Here is an 18,476-nt window from a genome sequence, read left to right on the forward strand (position 1 = left end):
TCCATTCACTTTTTTTTTGTAAAAGGGAATAGTAAACCATTCACGGTTACTTGTTTTCTTTAGGATAAACATACATATGGAATCTTAGTCAAAAAAAAAACATACATATGGGATATTATATTAGAATCCAAAACGGAAAGTGACAAATGACTAGTGGAATACTGAAAAAGTTGTGCTCTTTCAAATTTCAAAGTTGTAGCGATCGAATGACGGTATGTAGCGTTCAGCAAAATAATTGGAACAAATTATTTATAAAAAAAAAATAGCATAGTGTAAAACATACGATTTATCAGTTCCGTGTCATTCAGTTAAATAGGAAAAGAGGTTTAAGGCATGGCCGCATGGGCTTTGATCTTTAACGAAACACTAGATTTTGATCTGCGCTTCGTTAAAGACACTAGATTTTGACCCGCGCTTTCAAAGCGCGGATTTATGTTTGGTGAAAATTTTATATAATCACATTTAAATAATCCGTCTTGTACATGTATTTATATAATCCGTCTCATATATGTATTTTATATCCAGATTTATGTTTGGTAAAACTATATTATACATGTATTTTTAGGTTTTTAATTTTGAATTAGATATTTTAAATATAAATCAATATAACAGTTTTATAGTTTTGATCGGTGTTTTGAAATTTGACTGAGACCTGCGGTTGAATGAATTACCGGTTGATCAAAGATAAATTCAGTTTGGGTTTGGGTTTGAAAAAAAAACAAAATTTAAAAATCCAATAAAAACTACTAAAATCGAAATCCAGTTACCGGTTGAACCACTGGTTGAACCAATAAACAATTTTTATTTTTAATAAATAATTTTTGTTAGATAGTTGAGATTATATTTAGGAAAAAGCGGTTTAAAACCAAACTATTAAATAGTTTGAGAAAAAACGATGCAGTTTCAAACATGTCCGGTTGGAAAAATATTAAAATGATGCAGTATCAAACACGGAATAATCACATACCAAAATTGAATTAGGAAACCGGTGGTTAATGACAAACAAAAAACAATTAAAAAAGAAACCAATGCAGAATGTCCAAAATATCATTAATAAATACAAAAGAAAACCTATTTAATAAGGGTAAACAGAGTAAAAATCCAAATGTGCTTGTAATTTAATAGTCAGATTTGTTTTGATCTTCAAATTTGTGTATATATATAACTTCAAAATTATGAAAAGAATTTGTGATTTGACCCTTTAGTTTTTATTCTGTTGTAAAATATGTGTGTTTCCTTAAATATCAAAGTTTTCTTTATTTTAAAAACTATTTATGATCTTATAAATCTCAGGATCGTCTCTAACTAAGACATTTGATTTTGTGTTTAAAGATATTTTTTTTCTTTCGTCATGCCAAAAACAAAGTTATGCTATTTCAATCCATTAAATCTTTTTGCATTTGTCTACAAATTTATTATATTTAACTTTTCACTAACTTCTTATGTGTTTGAATCAGTTTCTATCAGTTTTTTTTGTTGATAATTACTTTTACATGTTTTATTATACGTCCTAGGTAATACTTTCCCTTTAGGTGTTAAGTATATATATCATTTGTAAATCATAGCTTCATATGTGTTTATATATGTTTGACTTAAATATTTTTGTCAACAATTTATTTATAAACATTTTCATTGTATTTTTATTTTCTTTATTTTTATTTAAAAAAATATTTTATAAGAAATGAAAATATTTAAACAGATACTAGAATTTTATTTTGCTTTTCATGAAAAGCTCTAGCCATGGCTCTGCGATCATAAAATGTGTAGAAGGAATGAAACAAATTAACGTTGAGTGATTATTTTAACAAATGCGGTTGAATATAGTAAACGAGGATTCTTCCTTTTTGTTTCTCCCACCTCTTCCGTATAACTCTAGTCACCACTCTATTTTCTTCTGCTCAAAGAAGCTGACGATGGCTACAATTGCCGCCGGACCCCTCCCCATCCGACCAAGCCCGTGCTTTAGTAATAAAAAAGTAAACATTCATTTAGGCAGCAAACTTTTAAAGAAAATTACGGGCATCATCTTATGTAAATATTAAGGGCATACTATAATTATAAAAATAAGAGATTCCCTAAATATTATTTGAGATTTTCTCAAATTTTGCTTATGTTTTATTTTTATAATCACTTTCACTTAACAAAAATGGCATGACATACTAGCAATTATGACATGGCTTATGGCTACTTGTGACATGGACAATCACATCTAATTATACATATTAATAATTTATATATCATCACTAAAGTAAATATATTTAAATATAACAATAGCTAATGTAATGACAAAAATATGACAACATCTTACAAATTTTGAAATATTTTTTGTTCTACTTTTATAATAATAAAAATTTTATTACTAAAAATTTCTTCAAACTTCTATGCAAATTTTTTTAAAAAATATATAATTTTAAATTCTAATGCCCATTAGTTTCCTTTTGATATCTATACATTTTAGAAACATTATTTATTTTATACTTTTGATAATTATAAAATTTTGTTTCGATCTTTATAAAAAAATATACAAGTTAATTAACATAATTTAATCAAAAGAAATAGATAAAAATCTACCTAACACTATAATTTAAAGATATACATATCAATTAGTAAATACAAGTTTAAACTAAACAAAATGGTTTATTTAATTTTAATTTTTATGTATACTTAAATCAAAATCCATTAAAATATTTATAGGAAAATAATAAAATATAAAATATGAACAAAATTTTATTATTAAATATAATTTAGATTTAAAATTTTTGTTATTGCACATGTTGCACGAAAAAATCTAGTTATACTGTGAAAGCATAGTGGCAGTTAGGATAAAGAAAAATATGGATTTGTGATTAAAAACATGGATTTCACAAGTAACAATAATGTAAATAATTGTTAATATTAATGAATAAGAGTAATTAGAGTGATCAACTATAATAAGTTTTGGTTGTATATATTCTAAAGTAAATTTTAAAACTAATTTGATAAAATTATACTTTTTAAAAATATTTAAGTGACTTGGTTATTTTATATCTATACTATTATTTATGAAGTGATTTGACTGATGTATCATGTTCTCCATGATTTTAGGTAATTTTGCTTATTTGTTAACTTTTAGGAAGAATGATTAATTTTAATAATAGTATTATTTAAAAATCTATCTTATTTTATATATATACACATGTACATATTTTAATATATTTGAGAAAATTAATTATTAAATATATATTAACAAATTCTATTAGTGATTTTTCTTATCTATACAGTATGTAATTATCTTTCTAACTTATATTTTAATTGTGGACTAGATTTTGACCCGCGCTTTCAAAGCGCGGGTTTATTTTCCTTTATTTTTTTTAATTACAGCGCGGATTTATTTTCCTTTATTTTTTTTAAAATTGACAAATATTTAGTAAATGTCATATTTTCATATATTTGTTTTTTTTATAAAAGACTTAAGCCTTTTATTTTTCTTTATCGTGTTTCATTTCAAATGAGTATAGGCCTGAGCACAATATCCGGATCCGAAGAACCAACTTGAAACCGACCCGAAAATCAGGGTTCCAAATCCGATCAGACCCGGGGTAAATATCCGAATGAGTTCTAAATTGCTATATCCGAAGAACCGGTCCCGAACCCGACCCGAACCGAGAACCGAATGAGTACCCGAAGATATCTGAAATGTGAATATATATCTAAAAATCTATGTTATAATTATATTTATAATTATTTTAATATTTTAAATTAATATTATAAGTTAAATATAGTAGTTATTTTCAATACTTTTGAGTATTTTTGGATAAAATATGATAGTTTGGATAAAAGTTTATCCAAAAAAACTGTATATATTGGATATTTTTGGTTATTTTTGGTTACTTTTGAGTAATTTGGATACAAAAATTTGAACTGAATTGGATACTTTGGTTACTTTGAGTACAAATAACCAAACCCGTTTTAGATACTTTGGTTATTTGGTTATTTTCATGTTCTTATGCATGAGAACCGAACTCACCCGGAAAGACCCGACTCGAACCCGACCCAAAATTTTATAATATCTGAATGGAGTTTAATTTCAAAACCCGAAAAACCTGATACCCGAAAAAACCGATCCGTATCCGAATGGGTACCCGAACGTTCAGGTCTAATGAATATTTATGTTTAGAAAATTAAAGTTTATTTTTAATGAACTAAGTTGGTATAACTTAATTTTATTATGTTGTTAATTTTTTAGATAAAAAATTATATACTCTTAATAAAGATTTATACTTTTCAATGAAAAAATTCAAAATTTTTTATGAATGCTTAAGTTATATTAAAAAGAAAAAAACATAATAGTTAAGTGATTATTTTTTTTTCACTACACAAAATATTAAGAATGGTTGAAAATAAATTATTTGAACTTGGAGGAAAAAATAAGAATTGGATATGATTTCTTGATCGGCCCAAATGACCCAAAAAAGATCTGATATGGGGAGTGGGCTGGATAAAAAAAATGACCCAATATAGATATGTTATTAATATTACTTGATTGCCCTTAATGAAATAAGCAATGTGAGTTAAAGAAAGGGCATGTTTAGTAAAAAATCCAAATGTGCTTGTACTTTAATAGTATAGATGTAAATACAAAATATTAAACCTCCCACATGTGTGTATATAGAGAAAGTGCATGTTACGTTAATTTCAATGTGAGCCACTTCCTTTGATACAAATAAAAGTATTTTTATTAATGAAAAGCATGCCATATTTTTTAAACCAACTACTTTGGTTTTAATAAATAAATTTAAATCAGAAAACAATAGATAGAAATTAAGATGTGAACAGCTAAACAATTGTTTTCGTTGAGATAGGTTTCAATAGTTAGCATACATTATCCTTAATAAATAATTTTATTTATTATATATAACTAACTATAAATTTATCATAATAATAAATTAGTATTATTTATTTTCGTTCAAAATATTGAAAATTAAAGAAATATTAAAATAAGTTTGTGTATATTTATCAAGTACACCAATGAAATACTTTTTGTTTGTTTTGGTAAATGTATTAAGAGAACTGTTTGTTTTGTTTTTATTGTAGTGTTTAGTTTACTTAATTGTTAGTTGTTTTATCACTTTATGTATGTCACCGCTTTAAAGAGGAAATATGAAATGAAAGAGATAAAAGTTCGTCTTATTTAATTTTATTGCATAAAGAATGTTGGATATGTAGTTAGGGTTTTATAGTTTTGTTGAGTCTATTAATATTTAAAAGATGGGACTGACAAGAAAAATTATATAAATATGCTTAAAATTATAAAAGAAACTTACCAAACTATTTTTTAATTAATCATGTATATATTAATAATTAATAAATACTATAAGATGGTTATGCCCGCAATCTAATAAAACAGTATAATAGTTAAGAATAAACACTTAACCATTTTTTGAAAAGTTATGACGTTATAATTAATATTTTGTTTGTTAATTTTAGTTCTTATATATTTTTATTCTATAGCAATTTGTATCATTTTTATATTCTGAATGCTATGTATTACCGTATAAACTTTTATTATTTGGTGTTTACAAAAAAAACTTTTATTATTTAAAAATTTTCCATTTTGGGCAGGCATAGACGTTGTCACGTTCATCTCCACCATACCCACCGTCTTTCATCATACATCGCAACCTTCTTGTCCTTACAGCTCTGGATCTCTGTTGCGACAAACTAAATGGAAGATGGGGTGCATGCCTTTCTTCTTTGGAGTGCAGACGACGTCATGAGAGTTCGCGAAGCCCGGTGTCTTTGTCTATCTGCTTCCTCCGTTAAGAGCAATGGAGCGGTGGTACCAATGGCGGAGCCATGTGGTGAGAAGGGGTCAATTGACCCTTATGACTTTTACAAAAATATGTATTTAGCTTATGTAAGTTAGGTTTTTGCCGGAAAATTTGGTAAAAATTCTTTAGTTTGACTCCGATATCATAAGTTCGAACTTTTTCTTTGACCCATGTTAATATTTTGTTAGTAATGTTACATAATAATTTTAATAAATGATCTCCATAAAAAATAATGCTGGTTCCGCCATTGGGTGATACTCTGTTGCCTCTTCCTCTAATATCAAGTTTCAACTTCGATGTTATCTTTCCTGTTTGGGCTTGTTCACTTTCCTATGTGCTTGGAAGTTTTAGATGCTTAGAATCTGTAACTTTTCGAGTTGTGATATATAGAAAGGCTTAAGAGAATAATGGAAGGATGGGCTTTAGATGCTTAGAATCTGTAATATCTCAAGTTGTGATATACTTATGTCATCAAAGTTGACTTATTTATTCCGTCACACATCCGTTTACAACTCCAGAGTTAAGCGTGCTTGAGCTGGAGTGGTGGAAGAATGGATAACCTATCGGAAAGTGATTCGCGATACCGTGCAAGTGAGACCAAAGTACGGAAAAAGGTCAGGTGGTGATTTACGAGGAAATATTAGGTAGTGATTGCAGGGTCAGTAAACAATGATTTCGAGCCTTGAAATTTTTACGGACCGAACGTTAGAAGGGCTGGGGCTCATGGACCGAGAGAGTGGGTGTGGACGGCCCATTAGCTGTGGGCAGTCGGGGTGTAACAAGTGGTATCTGATATGGTTAGCCATCTCGGTTCTCACCTGAGAGGCATCTTGAGACATGTCGTGGAGTGCAAATGAGGACGTTGCGTTCTTTGAGAGGTGATGAATTGTAACATCCTGAGTTGTGATATATGTAAAGGCTTAAGAGAACTGATTTGGCTATCTATGCCACCAAAGTTGGCTTACTTTTTCCGTTACAAATCCGTTTAGAACTCCAGAGTTAAGCGTGCTTGAGCTGGAGTAGTGGAATGATGGATAATCTATTGGGAAGTGATTCGATATACCGTGCAAGTGAGGTCAAAGTACGGGGATAGGTCATGTGGTGATTGCAGCTCAGTAAACAATGATTTCGAGGCTTGAAAAATTTACGGACCGACCGTTGGAAAGGGATGAGACCCATGGGCCGAAAGAGCGGACGTGGGTGGCACGTTAATCCTGGACGGTCGGGGCGTAACAGAATCTTTGAAGATGAATCCAATGTTTCCCTTCACGGTAACAGAGCTAGAGTCTTGCCTCAGTAGTGGTCACATGTTTAGAGAGGTCTTCAGATTTCTCCCGTTATTTATATCCTTCCCCAAGCTCTGAGTAGTTCCTCTTCCAACAACTTTGACATCTTCGCTATCCTCTTAGTGTTTCCTTGTGTCGCGTGGCCGGTTCGGAGATAATTTGTACCGTTTGCGCATGATCTTTGCTACCTCTTGTGTCTCACATCAATGTCAATGTCTGAGTCTTGTTCCAAACAAAGCTCCTGAAGAGGCCATTGTATCCGGTTTTAACGGAGTCTTCCTTAGTTTGCACTAGAGTGGAATACCAGATCTTCTGCTGTCGCAGCTTAAGAGATCTTCGGGTTCAGTAGGAAACATAAGTTGATATTGACGGTTTGCTTGTTTTTAATTTTTTTTTGCGGCTCATTGCATCGGACCAGCTTTTAAATAGATGAGATTGTATTTTCTTTATAATCAGACTTTCATTAATTATAAAAAATATTTACATTTTTAGCAAAACAAATATAGTAAACAAAATTTAATCACGCTTTTACATATTATGACCACCCTTTGTGATAGAACCAAAATCGAGCACCGTCCTTTTTGGTTCATGGAAACGGTCCATGATGGTGATCATGTCGACCAGCTTGATCCAACCGAGATTTTTCCATCAGATCGTGACACTACTTTGGAGCTAGATGAGCTGAGTGAGATAAGTGACACTACTATGGAGCTGGATGAGCTAAGTGACACTAACTTGGAGCTGAATGAGCTAAGTGATACTGAAGAAGGAGCTGGTTTAGCTGCTGGGCGAAATGAACCTTTTTCGGCCCACCGAAAAATTCATAACAAATTCAATTTGGGTCCGTTTTACACCAAATTCGACCAGGCCTTTCCTGATGGTCTCCTGCCCATTTGCATCAAGAAATATCAAGAAAAAGAGTCAAAGTCGTGGCCTGCATTGATTTCTTCAAATACTAGTCAAAATTCAACTTCTTGGTTCTACAAAAGTCTTTAGTCTTAGTCTTTGTTTGTGTTTTCTATGTTTCTAGTTTTCCACAATTATTTAAGTCTTTCTTTGACTCATTCTACTATAAATATGTAATTCATTTCATGAATAAAATCAGATCAATTTGGTTGTTTATTTTTGTTCTTCTTCTCTGAGTGAGAGAGAGTTCTTTAGCTAGTTCATCGGTTTGAACCGGCTTGTTGATTTGGTGGTCAGCCAATCATCTGTGTGTGTTATTTGGTGGTTAGCCAACACATTCATCCGTTCTTTGGTGGTTAGCCTTAGATCGTTGGTATATCAAGAGTCATTCCGCACCTCTTGACGATCCGTTCAATCCATCCCAGTTCCAGAAGTTCCTTCGACTTCTCGGTTCATATCCAACATCCGGCCAAAGCCATCCTCCCGATTTTGGGCTTATCATTTGGTATCAGAGCCACTTTGGCTGGTTTGTTTTCTATCTTCTTTTCACCTTCTCATCTCTTCATCATTTTCTGTTCTTATTTCTTTTTGGATCCGGGCTGTTCCTTTACTCCCTTGTGATCGCCATATAAAAAAAAAAGAAAAAAAAAGAAAAAAAAAAGAAAAAAAAATCGATAAAAAAAGAGAAAAAGTAAAAGTCTTGGTTTGAATCACTTCTGAAGAGAAATCCAGGGGGAGTGGTGGAAGAGAAAGCCTGCTGGCCGAGGAGAAATCTGGCCTTAGGACAGTTAAGGCGGATCCACACAAAAAAAAAATCTCTTCATCTTCATTTCTTTTCTTTTTCCACAAAGTTTGTTTTGGGTTTTTGATTGCTGAAATTTTGACTGCCTATCATCCTTTGAACCAGTAAAAGAACTCTGAGTGATCACCTAAAAATCGTGAGCTAAACACTTTGAGAGTGTGAGGATTTTTTATGTGCTAACTTGGTTGTTAAGTGTTTTCAGGATGTTTGGACTTCTCAAGAAATCAAAACCACAACAAGATGTCTACTTTCCTTTTAAAACTGTTTTTGAAAAGGAGCAATTGATTTTTGAAAAGAAACAGTTTGCTGCTAATAGGTTTGATTTTGTGCAGAAAAGGAAGAGACAAAACAGGTCCGATGATGAGAAGTGGGTCAGAAGTGGTGATCGTCCCTTCACCAAAACCAAGAGAAGCAGCCGTGATGTGTTTGATCAGATAAGATTCAGACTTATGCCAGTTTGGAGAAGATGTTGCATAAGGCGATTCATGCTGTCCGACAACTCAAAAGGAAGGAAAACACCAACACTTCTTCAGCACCAAAACAGCAATGTAAGTCTTCTTATCTTTCAAATTATGATTTGAAAACTAATGATAATTCTTTTGATAAAAGCAAAGCTGTGAAACCCACAAGCAAGGCTCTTTCTACCAGGTGTTTCAAATGCCATAAGGTCGGCCATTATGCTAACAAGTGCCAAAAACAGAAACCGTTGGTGACCTTGAAGAACATTGAAACCGAACCAGAAAAGGAAGACCGTTTGCCAATTTTCGATGACTTCACACATGAGGCAATGGAGGGGCTAGATGAAGAACAAATCCGTGGTCATCTAGCCAACCAAGAAGGGTCTTCTTCCAATCAAAAACTAGACCACATTCAAGGTGAGCATTGTGTTGATTATAATTCTTTTGCTTATAATCCTTTTCCTTTTAATGTTTCAGATTTGAGGACAAATCTTTTTGAAGAGGGAGAGTATGATAGAACCAAAATCGAGCACCGTCCTTTTTGGTTCATGGAAACGGTCCATGATGGTGATCATGTCGACCAGCTTGATCCAACCGAGATTTTCCATCAGATCGTGACACTACTTTGGAGCTAGATGAGCTGAGTGAGATAAGTGACACTACTATGGAGCTGGATGAGCTAAGTGACACTAACTTGGAGCTGAATGAGCTAAGTGATACTGAAGAAGGAGCTGGTTTAGCTGCTGGGTGAAATGAGCCTTTTTCGGCCCACCGAAAAATTCATAACAAATTCAATTTGGGTCCGTTTTACACCAAATTCGACCAGGCCTTTCCTGATGGTCTCCTGCCCATTTGCATCAAGAAATATCAAGAAAAAGAGTCAAAGTCGTGGCCTGCATTGATTTCTTCAAATACTAGTCAAAATTCAACTTCTTGGTTCTACAAAAGTCTTTAGTCTTAGTCTTTGTTTGTGTTTTCTATGTTTCTAGTTTTCCACAATTATTTAAGTCTTTCTTTGACTCATTCTACTATAAATATGTAATTCATTTCATGAATAAAATCAGATCAATTTGGTTGTTTATTTTTGTTCTTCTTCTCTGAGTGAGAGAGAGTTCTTTAGCTAGTTCATCGGTTTGAACCGGCTTGTTGATTTGGTGGTCAGCCAATCATCTGTGTGTGTTATTTGGTGGTTAGCCAACACATTCATCCGTTCTTTGGTGGTTAGCCTTAGATCGTTGGTATATCAAGAGTCATTCCGCACCTCTTGACGATCCGTTCAATCCATCCCAGTTCCAAAAGTTCCTTCGACTTCTCGGTTCATATCCAACATCCGGCCAAAGCCATCCTCTCGATTTTGGCTTATCACTTTGTGAACTATACGTTTTTATATTTTTGTTAAAGTGGTTACTGGTTAGGCTGTATAACGATCTTTTGTAGCCAGTGTACTGTTCACGAGTGGCACCTTTGGTCTATTAGTTCTGCGTTGGTATAACGCTCCCTCTCTCGAAAAGTAATGTGCGCTAGATTCCCAAAATCGAATCATTCTATATTTCTGATGATCATGATCGTGCTTTAGTGTTTGATACTTTTTTATCCATTTGGTAACTTTGATTCTTTGAAAGGTAATATTAGATGCAGGCCCGACTTATATTGTAATTAAGGGTGTGAATACACCAATAGACCATTTCTAATGCTATTTTTAACGGAAAACATCATTATATATATATATATATATTATATATATATATATATATATATATACATTTTTTTTGAAGAAAAATCTCTAACGGTACATTATTTTGAGAAAAAACTAGTTTGTAAATAGTGTTCTCTTATTGCATCATTTTGAAGAAAAATGAACGTGTGGATAGTGTTCCTTCAAGTTTGAAAGAATATTATTCACAAATTCATTTTAATGTGAGACTTTTTATTTATAAATTAATTTTAAAATTTCATAAAATTTTGTTTTGTATCTAAGAGATTGAATATTGGTGTTTTATATTTTAATATTTCCATTAAAACTTTAAGAATATAACTATAAGATTACATAAGTAATTAATATTCTTTTAGAAACTAAGTTTATGTACATAATAAAGATATAGTCAAAATAAAATTATTTTGGGTAAACTTTGTAAGTTTTAAAATAACAAGAATTATTAGAACTAATATTAAGTACTAATAATAGAATATATATAGAATATTTATATTTTGAAGAAAAATGAGAGAAATCATCGGAATAAAACACAAACTCATTTTGAATTTACATCATTTTAAGAGAAAAATGATGCAAACTATTGGAAATGCCTTAAACATATACTTATAGAATTTTTAGTAATGTTTTATTAAAAAATTTAATGATAAAATACTTTCAAATGATTATTATTTGTATCAGTGAAATTGTGTTTAGAAACAATTAAGATTCTATTATATTTCTTGCTTTTTCGAAATTAATATATTTTTAATATTTTATGAAAGTGTATGGTACTCTTTTTCTTTTGGAAAATAAAAAAAACTATTATCAAACACATCTAAGGGGAATTTTCAAAAATACCACTTTCAAGGTACCATTATTCATCTTTACCACCACTAAAGACACATTTTCAATAATACCTTATTTATTAAAATGGTAAAGACTCTTATATCTTTGTTTTTATATGTTTTTTAAAATTCTAATCCCAAATTCTAATTCCTAAACCTCCAATTCTAAACCCTAAACCCAAAATCTTCAACTCTAAACCCTAAACCCTAAACTATATACCCTAAATTCAATATCCTAAACCCTAAACCCTAAAGTCTAAACTATAAACCCTAAATACTTAACTCTAAACCATAAATCTTAAACTCTAAACCCTAAACTATATACCTTAAACCCTAAAACATCAAATCTAAACTCTAAATCCTAAACCTTTAAATCTAGAACCTTCATTAAAAGTAGTGGTAAAAGTGGTTAGTGTAAACATGAAAAGTGGTACTATAAAAATGATATTTTTGGCAATTTCTCCACATCTAAACACTTACATTATACTATTGACCTATTCAATATCGACTAACTTTTGTTAATGAATAATATTTTTTCAGATAAATAATTTTATTTTAAATTATTTGGATGATTATAGTTAAACTTTAACAACATTAATTTAACTAGTCATTTTGCTAAATAATGTAAACATATTTTTAACAACAATTTTTGTTACTAATTTGTTTTTTTAATAAATTTTATTATGGAATTGGTCTGTTTGTGAACTTTTAACGTAATTTTTTGTTCTACAAATATGTGTGTTTTGTAAAATGTATGAAAATATATTTTAAATTTTCCATAAGGTATGTAAAAAAAAATTAGACGGGCATTCAATGTGTACACATCAAAATGGTCAGATAAAGCCATACATTAATAACAAATGGATTTTGCAAAGTAAATAGCAAAAGTTGATTTTGTTGTAACCTTACCTGGTTCTTGTTTAGTACAAGTTTAGTCAACAAAAAAATTAAGAAAGCAATACTTTTACATTAAAATGATGATTCAGCAAATAACGTGGGTAGTGTTATAAGAAGATAATTAGTGGTGGATCACAATTAGTATATTTTGGCTTATCTAGTTCTATTTTTAGTTATTCAAACATACAATAAAAGTCTACGAGTCAATCAATCAATCAGTTAAGTTTAGTTGACAAATTCGTGATACTGTGAAGCAAAAAAATTCATACTGAGGATAGGGTTTCTCTCTTTGACTGCCGGTAATGTCTTCATAAGACTAGTTGATTGTGTATTCCTAGAGATATATAGCGTCATGATGAGGATTATTTTCTTTAATTTATATACAAGTTTGAGATTTCATTTCTCATATATATTTGAAGTTTGATGCGTTGGGATGCTAAGATCAAAATTCTTCATAAAATCATTAGTGACTCTTTCACTTCTATTATAATCGCTATCAATCAGGACCAACTGTTATATCAGAGCGACCAACCACCAGACGCAATTTCTTTTCACACTGGACAGCCTGACAGGCATGAAAACTGACCACTTTGTCCGTTTTGAAGTTTTTATTCTTTACTTATCTTTCTTTTGGTCAATGTTGTGAAATGATAGATGAGGCTGAATATATATATATATATATATATATATATATGGAGTTTTAGATTATAGGGCAGTTTCCAAGTTTTTATTACATAATAAGACATGTGCTCCTAATACACTTTCTTTAACTTATTCGGTTCTCTTCTAACCAAAGTGTAACTAAAGTATCAATTAGGAGGACCCACTTCGTTCTTTCTCATATTTTTTTTCAATTTGTTTAGCATTTTTTTCAATAGTCACCTAATTAGACTCCGCTCATGAGCACCAAACCACCAAGCTCTCTATTTTTGCTGGAAGTCTCATGTGAAGCCATAGTAAATAAAAAAATTTGAGACCCAGATCACTCTGCCTCAGTCGTTGTCGACGAATCATGGAAAAAAAAAAAAAATATGAATAGGGTGAAAATAATGGTTGGCGGCTGTAAAGAGAAATTGCAGAAATCCCTAATTGATTTAGGAAGCAGATGATAAAATTACGAAAAAGCCACTTATTAAAATTATGTGTACAATGATTCCTTGTGTACACGTGTACATGTTACATATGTACATATGTGTATTACTAAAACAATGTAAATGCACAATGATTCGTATGTATAACTGATAGATGTGTTACATATGTGGCAAGTTTCAATATTTGAACGACATGTGTTAATACGTTTGCAAGTTTTAAGATTTGAACGGTAAAATATCACCAACGTGTACACAATAAATTACACTGTCCACATGTACAATGCTTTACAGAAAAAACACATATACATTGATTCATTCGTACATTAAACTATGATATTGGATGAGTTTAATGGTTTTGATTATGTTGTTTTAGTTTATTTAGATAATTTTATGTCTCATTTGGGTGTAAATGAACACATGTAGTGTACACATGTATACTTCAAAGTTGATGTACATATTTACAGTATGAAATAGACGTACATGGACAATATGTAATTTTGTTTTAATTGTGATATGCAGAAGAGGAGATCTATGTAGAAAAAGAAGATTTATGGTTTGTGACGATAATATGTATTTGTGGTTCAATCTGAATTTTTGCAAAAATTTTAAAATGAAGAAGCGGAAAAAATTTAGAGAAAAGAAAGAGAAGATATGAGAGAAACGAAAGTTGATCAAAGTTATAAAAGAGAGATGTAAGTGGGTCCTACTATTCACAATACAGTTACGTTTTAACTTGAAAACCTGAACAATATGTGTTAAAATTAGAAAAAAATATATCTATAGTATTTTTTAACGCTGATTTATTATGATATTACAATTATTAGGAACATTACAAAGACGATTTGACAACCGACAATACTACCTGTCTTATGAAGATCTACGCCTAACTGCATCATCTGAGCCATCCTATGAAAATCCACGCCTGACCAGATTTACTTGCACCATGTTGAAAATCTCTTGTAATCCTTCCTTCCATTATCTGCATAGTTGTCTAATAAATCGCGCTCTCTCCGGGACTTGAAACCTGAATCTGAGAAAATCTGCAATAAATTGCATAGTCTGGGAGTCAAACCCCAGACCTGGGTGTAGAAGCCTTTAGACCTTAACCATTAGGCTAAGGTGCTTCCACATATATATCTATAGTATAAACTGCCTTATTGTGATATAAAAAACTCAAAACTGCATCTGAGTGTAACTATTTCCTCTTGGTAAGAGAGGGAGAGAATAAATGGTGATCTTGATTATTTATGTGTGTGTGTGAATAAATACGAGAGAGAGATAAAGATGTTGCAAGCTTTCTCTATTACTCATTTCTTCTTTCACGTACTTGTACTCTATTTTATCGTACAAGAAATTTGCATACTCATCATCTTTAAAAATTGTTCTAGGCATATTTAAGGAAAACAATAAGCTGAAATGAAAAACGTTACCATTTCAGATTGTCAATCGACACTTCCAAATTATTCTTTGTCGGTGATATGACGAAGAGAAATGAGTTTAGGGTTAGGAAAATAAATTTGTTGTGCAATCCACGTTCTCGCTAAGATAATTTCAATAGTTTCTAAATAAAGCTTTGTTCCACAGTCTCTTGCAAAATTTTGAACAATATTAATTAATAAAATCTTACACTTACTAGAGTAATCAATTGTTTCTCAATTAATATATAGAGGATTAGAGTAATTACATAGATCAAAAACAATGCCTCATGTTTATTTACAATATTATTATGGTAAATAAATCAAAATAATCAAATTATTTATTGTATATGGTATATAATTAGATTCTAGTGATATTGATTTATAGTACATTTTAATATAAATATTTATTATTGAGACTTTCTTCTCATATGATTTTATTGACATTTGTTTATTTGCTGTAACAAAAAAATTTAAACCATTAATCTCAAAAATTTTGATGTGATATTTTTCAGTGCAAATTTCAAAAGTAAAATATTAAGGTCTCAATACTTTTTCAATGCAAATTTTAAAATTAACATATTTATGTATTTTTTATATGGTACATAGTTTAATTTAAACGATATATATATATATATATATATATATATATATATATATATATATAAATATTAAATAAGAATTCATATTCATACAATTTTATGATCATTTGTATCTTGTTATAATAAAACAAATTAAGTCATTGATCAGTTTTAAAGTGGATTTTAACATTTTTAGTAATTTAGAGGCATTTTGAAAAATTAAAAATATAACATATAAGAAAAATATAAATATTTTATTATATGGTTAATGTTATTTTTATTTTTAATAATATAAAATCAAACAAAAATGAGGAATGATACAAAAATTATTATCAAATTTTTATTATTTACAATCATTAATTGTCATATATATGTTAATCATAAGTATTTTTGTATTTTTTATTTAAAGAAAGAATAATGAATATCTTTTATACATTACTAATTAATTTAATATTTAGTTTAATAAAAACTAATATAAATTTAGATGGACCGATCTATTTTTCTAAAAATTCTAAAAACAAATCTAATGATGACACGTGACTACAAATAATGTAATGATATTCAGTTGATTTATCATTGATTTTAAAATTTATTTTGATTATAATCGATTTGATAAATTTGCTTTTTTGAAGAGAGGTGCCTAGACCTATTCTGACGTCACATAGCATTCACTAAAAAAATTTTCAGAATTTAAATAGGGTTTCGAAGGATCCAAAATTGCAGGCCCATGATCGAAATACCACAAAAGGTCTAATGGGCCAGTTCAATAAAATTATTAGAAGATAGAAGAAAATATTACGAAAATACCACCGGGAACTGTTCGCTGTTGCTTCGGTCAAGGGCTTTCTTCTTCCTTCGTCTAATCTCCTCGACCTCCCTCCCTCCCCCACACACGCACGCACGCACGCCCTTCAAGAATCAGGGTTTCTTTTCTTGATCTAATCCCCAAATCCTCCGTAATCAAAGGGGTTTGTGTGTCAAGAAAAATAAGTTATGAGGAGATCTTCGGCAAAGAGGGACACAAGTTTCTTAGAGCAATTGATTCTCTACGTCGCGGGCGCTGCATTTACTAGCTTGTCTCTATACGTCTGCGCCCGTCACTTCGACCCCAATCGTGAAGCTTCCAATAAGGCCCTCAAGCATAAGAGAGAACTCGCCAAGCGTCTTGGTCGTCCTCTTATCCAGACCAATCAATACGAGGTAATAGCTTTGTCTCTTGTCTGAGAATTCGTATTACAAATGAAAAGCATTGTTCTTTATGTTGGAACATGAACAGGATGTAATAGCTTGTGATGTAATAAACCCACAAAACATAGACGTGGAGTTTGATTCTATTGGAGGGTTAGAGTCGATCAAGCAGGCTTTGTACGAGCTTGTGATTCTACCGCTGAAAAGACCTGAGCTTTTTGCTTACGGGAAGCTGCTTGGACCTCAAAAGGGTGTTTTGCTCTATGGTCCTCCTGGTACCGGGAAGACCATGCTCGCCAAGGCTATTGCCAAAGAATCTGGAGCTGTTTTCATCAATGTCAAGGTTTCTAATCTCATGAGCAAGTGGTTCGGTGATGCACAGAAGCTTGGTAGGTCCCCTCTTACCTTCATTTCGTTGTATTGGTATTGTTGTTAGGTAATAATATGAGTTGTTATGTGTCTTTTTAGTGGCTGCTGTGTTTAGCTTGGCGGAGAAACTCCAACCTGCCATTATTTTTATAGACGAGGTGGATAGTTTTCTTGGACAGCGCCGTGCGACGGATAATGAAGCGATGGCGAATATGAAGACTGAGTTTATGGCTCTCTGGGATGGGTTTACTACAGACCGTGAGTTGGAAATTTTTTTTGTCTTTACCCTGTCCTGTTTTAATCAATTGTTTTAAGTATGTGCACGTATGATGTTTGTGTTAATAGAGAACGCGAGGGTGATGGTTCTTGCTGCAACGAACAGACCTTCTGAGCTTGATGAAGCAATACTGAGACGGTTTCCTCAGGCGTTTGAGATCGGTATGCCTGACCTCAAGGAGAGAGCTCAGATATTGGAAGTTGTTTTGAAAGGAGAGAGGGTTGAACCGGGTATTGACCATGACCGTATAGCTGGGTTATGTGAAGACTATACCGGTTCGGATATCTTTGAACTCTGCAAGAAAGCAGCTTACTTCCCAATCAGAGAGATCCTGGAGGAGGAGAAAAAGGGCAGAGAAGTTTCAGTAAGTATTACAAATGTTAATGTTTTCCTGATTTTGGGGTACTGATGTTTTTGAGTTGCTTGCATTGTTTGTTTCAGGCGCCTAGGCCATTGACACAGTTGGACTTGGAGAAGGTTCTTGCTACTTCTAAGAAGACACAGGTTGCTGCAAGCGAGTACTCTGGTTCAAGCTCTCATGCTTCGGTTTGGAGAAGTCCAAGGGATAGCGAGGAGGTACAAGCAGCTATAAATGGCATCTCGAAGCTCTTTGTCCCTCGGATTGTAAACCATCAGTCGGATTCCCAGGATTCAAGTCAGCGTGATCCAGAAGGAGGTTCAGAATAGAAATTTTTTTTATCTGGAGTTTGTTGTGTATAACCACAAAAATATACTAGAAAATTTACACTTCTTTCAGATGTCTGAATTATGGGCATTTTTCTTATAAATCATTTGTGATTCTTTGGGCTGTTTTTAGCAAATTTAATTAGTTGCTTTTCATTTATCATCATTCTATAG

At 31.5% G+C, this 18,476-nt stretch overlaps 1 protein-coding gene across 1 annotated transcript; it reads left to right on the forward strand.

The window, feature by feature from the left end:
* The first annotated feature begins 16,596 nt into the window (after positions 1 to 16,596).
* On the forward strand, positions 16,597 to 18,462 carry LOC108823652 (uncharacterized). The gene is made up of 5 exons (XM_018596906.2): positions 16,597 to 16,984; positions 17,061 to 17,361; positions 17,441 to 17,599; positions 17,687 to 17,982; positions 18,060 to 18,462. The coding sequence occupies exons 1-5, from the start codon at positions 16,778 to 16,780 to the stop codon at positions 18,303 to 18,305; spliced, it is 1,209 nt and encodes a 402-aa protein (XP_018452408.2). The 5' UTR covers positions 16,597 to 16,777; the 3' UTR covers positions 18,306 to 18,462.
* Positions 18,463 to 18,476: the final 14 nt, after the last annotated feature.

The sequence above is a fragment of the Raphanus sativus genome, chromosome 9 (assembly GCF_000801105.2).
Source record: "Raphanus sativus cultivar WK10039 chromosome 9, ASM80110v3, whole genome shotgun sequence".
Taxonomy (NCBI): Eukaryota; Viridiplantae; Streptophyta; class Magnoliopsida; order Brassicales; family Brassicaceae; genus Raphanus; species Raphanus sativus.

What these genes read in the sequence shown, in the direction of transcription:
- LOC108823652 (XM_018596906.2), top strand. Translation starts at nt 16,778, where the DNA reads ATGAGGAGATCTTCGGCAAAGAGGGACACAAGTTTCTTAGAGCAATTG. An exon ending in CGGTGATGCACAGAAGCTTG is followed by an intron (nt 17,362 to 17,440) that starts GTAGGTCCCCTC and finishes GTGTCTTTTTAG; the next exon opens with TGGCTGCTGTGTTTAGCTTG. An exon ending in GGATGGGTTTACTACAGACC is followed by an intron (nt 17,600 to 17,686) that starts GTGAGTTGGAAA and finishes TTGTGTTAATAG; the next exon opens with AGAACGCGAGGGTGATGGTT.